This window comes from Helicoverpa zea, chromosome 14, assembly GCF_022581195.2.
Source record: "Helicoverpa zea isolate HzStark_Cry1AcR chromosome 14, ilHelZeax1.1, whole genome shotgun sequence".
Taxonomy (NCBI): Eukaryota; Metazoa; Arthropoda; class Insecta; order Lepidoptera; family Noctuidae; genus Helicoverpa; species Helicoverpa zea.
Window position 1 is genome coordinate 503,173 of NC_061465.1, and position 3,199 is coordinate 506,371.

Here is a 3,199-nt window from a genome sequence, read left to right on the forward strand (position 1 = left end):
TAACCAAGATAGAGGTACATTTACTTTGAACATGTGAGATCTATTGTTGCAGTAGGTCCGGAGTCCGGTATCTCGATGCAGTTTTGCTCAGAGCTGCTCTGTGTGTCACTGTCTTGCTGTTTACTCAGTATGGCGCTGAGGAACCGGTCTGCGGGTAGGTCTTTGAACCACGCGGCAGCTGATTTCAGAAACTTCTTAATTCTCTCAGTATCTTCGACTGTTATCAATTCTCCGTTGTTCATATCATGGGCATACGTATCCTGGATGCATATATTTGCTTTTGGCCGCAAGTTATTTTTTATTTTAAGTTGCAGATCAAGTTTCGAATTGTTCTTATACAGTGTAAATTCTTCAGGAAAGGTGTCGATACTCATGAAATCATCCTTCAGAATAGGACGTCCGGCAAAAGTTGACACGACATAATTTTGAAAGTCGAATCGGCTGTAGTACTGGAAGAAGCCCCCCAGCAGTTGGAACACGCTCTCAGTGTTGTTGATGCTGTAGGGCAGCTCGTCGAAGCCCGTGTCCCACTCGCCCACGTAGTAACTCTCCGCGTCTCTTTGTAACTCGAAACCGGTAGGCGCCATGTTCTTTTGTTGTAAGAAAAATATCACCAACAAGTACAGAGCATAATTTTTTAACATTAGCCGACCGGTAAGATCATGAATATTAAAAGCCAATTTAAGAAGGCCCCCCAAAGGTAGAAACCTGTCATCTAAATGGAAATAGTATTTTATAAGTTTGCTATTCTGTACCCCAGTGTCGCCATTTCTGAACATGAGGTCAACTTTTCGGTGTGTCGTGCTGTGATTGAACGAGTAACGTGCAAAATCGGCTCTCGTGGAGTAGTTTATCTCAGAATACAGGTCAGGCTGCTTCATGACGAGCTCGTTGATCTCGTGTAACATGTCCCACTCGGCGTCTCTCGACGAGTTGTAGTTGGGCATGGTCACGCTGAAGTCCAGGTCACTAGAGTGTGTGCCCAGCCCGGTCACCAGGGACCCGAATGGGGTCATCTCTATTCCTGGAACACAGTTATGCATTTTGAGAATAGCCGCCAACGGCTGGCTTATCCCAGTCAATTTGTCCGGACAGGTTTCTGGATTTTCAATCAAAGGTAAGTCAATATTTAGTTTAAGTTACATGGAATTTGATTTGTTTCTTTTAATGTTTCATCAAAAGGATACATCAAGAAATGTAAACTGAAATGAGGAGTCATGTATCACCTGCTAAGTTATGTGTACAGTACCTTGCCAGCGTGGGCTGAGCGTGCGCAAGACATCGTCCGCCACGGTGGTGATGATGCAGGACTCCAGCTGTGGCCGCAGCATGTAGGCGTCCAGCACCTGCTGCAGCTGCGACTCGAAGCCGCCCTGCAGGCACAGCTCGCTCCGAACCACCACCAGCACCGCTGCTGACACTGCTAACATGTGCCACCACAATTTTCAAAGAACAAAGTTTATCGCCTCGTCAGTCTAGTAGTTGCATAGTAGTTGCTAAAAATTGCACCCACGCAGATGAGTTGGTCTAGGTAATAAGATTAAAACAGCAGCAAAATCCTTCATAAAGATGAATAATAATATAGTGCTGCTTACCGAATCCGAGTAAAGTATACATATTCCGCGCAGTCGGTCGCAGTTGCCTGATCTCAAGGTGCGACTGACGTCTAAATATACAAGTGATGGAAACCCTTCGCAGGAGTTACTACTTAACCCTCTTCAAGTGTGTAATTTATAATTTTACACTCATTTATTTGAGGTCACTGGCGCCATTTAATACTTTAGTACTTAAGTATTAAAACTTAAGTACTTTAGGTATACCTACTACTTTGAGTGTTATGTAGGTACCTACCTACAAACCTTGCACTATTCAAGAAAAAAATCTAGATATAAAACCTCGAAATAATGCTTTTGTTTTAGTTTATTTGGTCTTGTAGGAGGATTCCAGAAACTCCTCTCAAACGACAACTACATAGGTACTCAACAGTCTCCCAGTGTGTAGGTCTTAAAATGAACATGAATAAGATGAAAGTCATGTCTACTGCCGTAAAAGTACGAGACTGCACGCTCGAAGTTGTTGACCACAGTACATATTGAGAATGTTATCTTTAACTATGTATACCTTAAACATTATTTTTGTGTATTGACAACACTATATTTTTGACGTCACTGACATCTGTCACCGAGCCTTTTCCCTTTCCTTTTTACATTAAAAATGGCCGGACGCAATATTTCTTTATCTTCATATTTTATATCAATTAATGGATGATGTAGTTTGTAAACGTTTATTATGATAATAAATGTGGTTGCAAACTAGTGCTTGGTGTTTTCTGTTGTTCGTGCTCGCCTCCGCTCACTCCACTACTCTGCGTATCCCCATCAGTACATATACCTGGGGCCCGATTCTCCTAAGTTAATATTGTCAAAATCGAATAGAAATCGAATCGAATATGATCGCAATAGCAGTTTTAACCATATCGGGCATTCTGCTATTAATAAAAGACCAATCGTATTCGATTGACATTTGATTGGTGTGCGATTGGTCTGCTATTTTGGTGATTGTGGTCTATACGGTAGTTTGCTGTACAATCATTTTGCAATCGTAAATCATTTGCAGACAAAATGATTCATTATTGAATGACAGAAAAGGATAAAAATGTTTATTTCAAAGAAAAAATAGCGGAATGCCACATACGCTTCAATCGTAATCGAGTCGGGATTGGACCTCAGTCGAATCGAGTCGAACGTGAATCGTATGACGCTTAAGTAAAATTAGGAGAATCGGGGCCCTGGGACAAATAGTTCAGCTTGGTGGAGTAGGACTAATGGAGAGGGTTATGCTAAGAATTTCTCTACGTGATCGAATTAGAAATGAGGAGGTCCACAGAAGAACCAAAGTCACCGACAGAGCTCGAAGAATTGCAAACCTGTAGTGACAATTTGCAGGGCACATAGCTCGTAAAACAAACGGCCCATAGGACAGAAAAATTCTCGAGGCGCGGCCATGACCCAGAAGGCAGGCCCCCGACTAGATGGACGGACGATCAGGCTAAGGTCGCCGAGATGCAGTGGTTGCGGGTTACTGAAGATCGAGCAAAGTGGCAAACTTTGGGGGTGGCCTCTGTCCTAGGGTAGCCATCCGATAATATATACAACGTTATTTTTTGTTTATGCGAAACCTGATACACCTATCTAGTATT

General features: G+C 42.5%; 1 protein-coding gene across 2 annotated transcripts; it reads right to left on the minus strand.

Moving 5' to 3' along the window:
* LOC124636586 (speckle targeted PIP5K1A-regulated poly(A) polymerase-like) lies at positions 1-2,395 on the minus strand. Of its 2 annotated transcripts, none has more exons than XM_047172743.1 (3): positions 1,596-2,395; positions 1,250-1,420; positions 1-1,024 (listed from the first exon to the last, which is right to left on the minus strand). In XM_047172743.1, exons 1-3 carry the CDS (start codon positions 1,615-1,617, stop codon positions 21-23), a joined length of 1,197 nt encoding a protein of 398 aa, XP_047028699.1. In that variant the 5' UTR covers positions 1,618-2,395; the 3' UTR covers positions 1-20. The 2 variants fall into 2 exon arrangements, with proteins under 2 accessions (XP_047028699.1, XP_047028697.1); XM_047172741.1 differs by having other exon boundaries at positions 1,250-1,423; positions 1,596-2,394.
* Between the last annotated feature and the right edge of the window lie 804 nt (positions 2,396-3,199).

What these genes read in the sequence shown, in the direction of transcription:
- LOC124636586 (XM_047172741.1), bottom strand. Translation starts at nt 1,617, where the DNA reads ATGTATACTTTACTCGGATTCG. An exon ending in GTATACTTTACTCGGATTCG is followed by an intron (nt 1,424 to 1,595) that starts GTAAGCAGCACT and finishes GGCACATGTTAG; the next exon opens with CAGTGTCAGCAGCGGTGCTG. An exon ending in GCTCAGCCCACGCTGGCAAG is followed by an intron (nt 1,025 to 1,249) that starts GTACTGTACACA and finishes ACTGTGTTCCAG; the next exon opens with GAATAGAGATGACCCCATTC.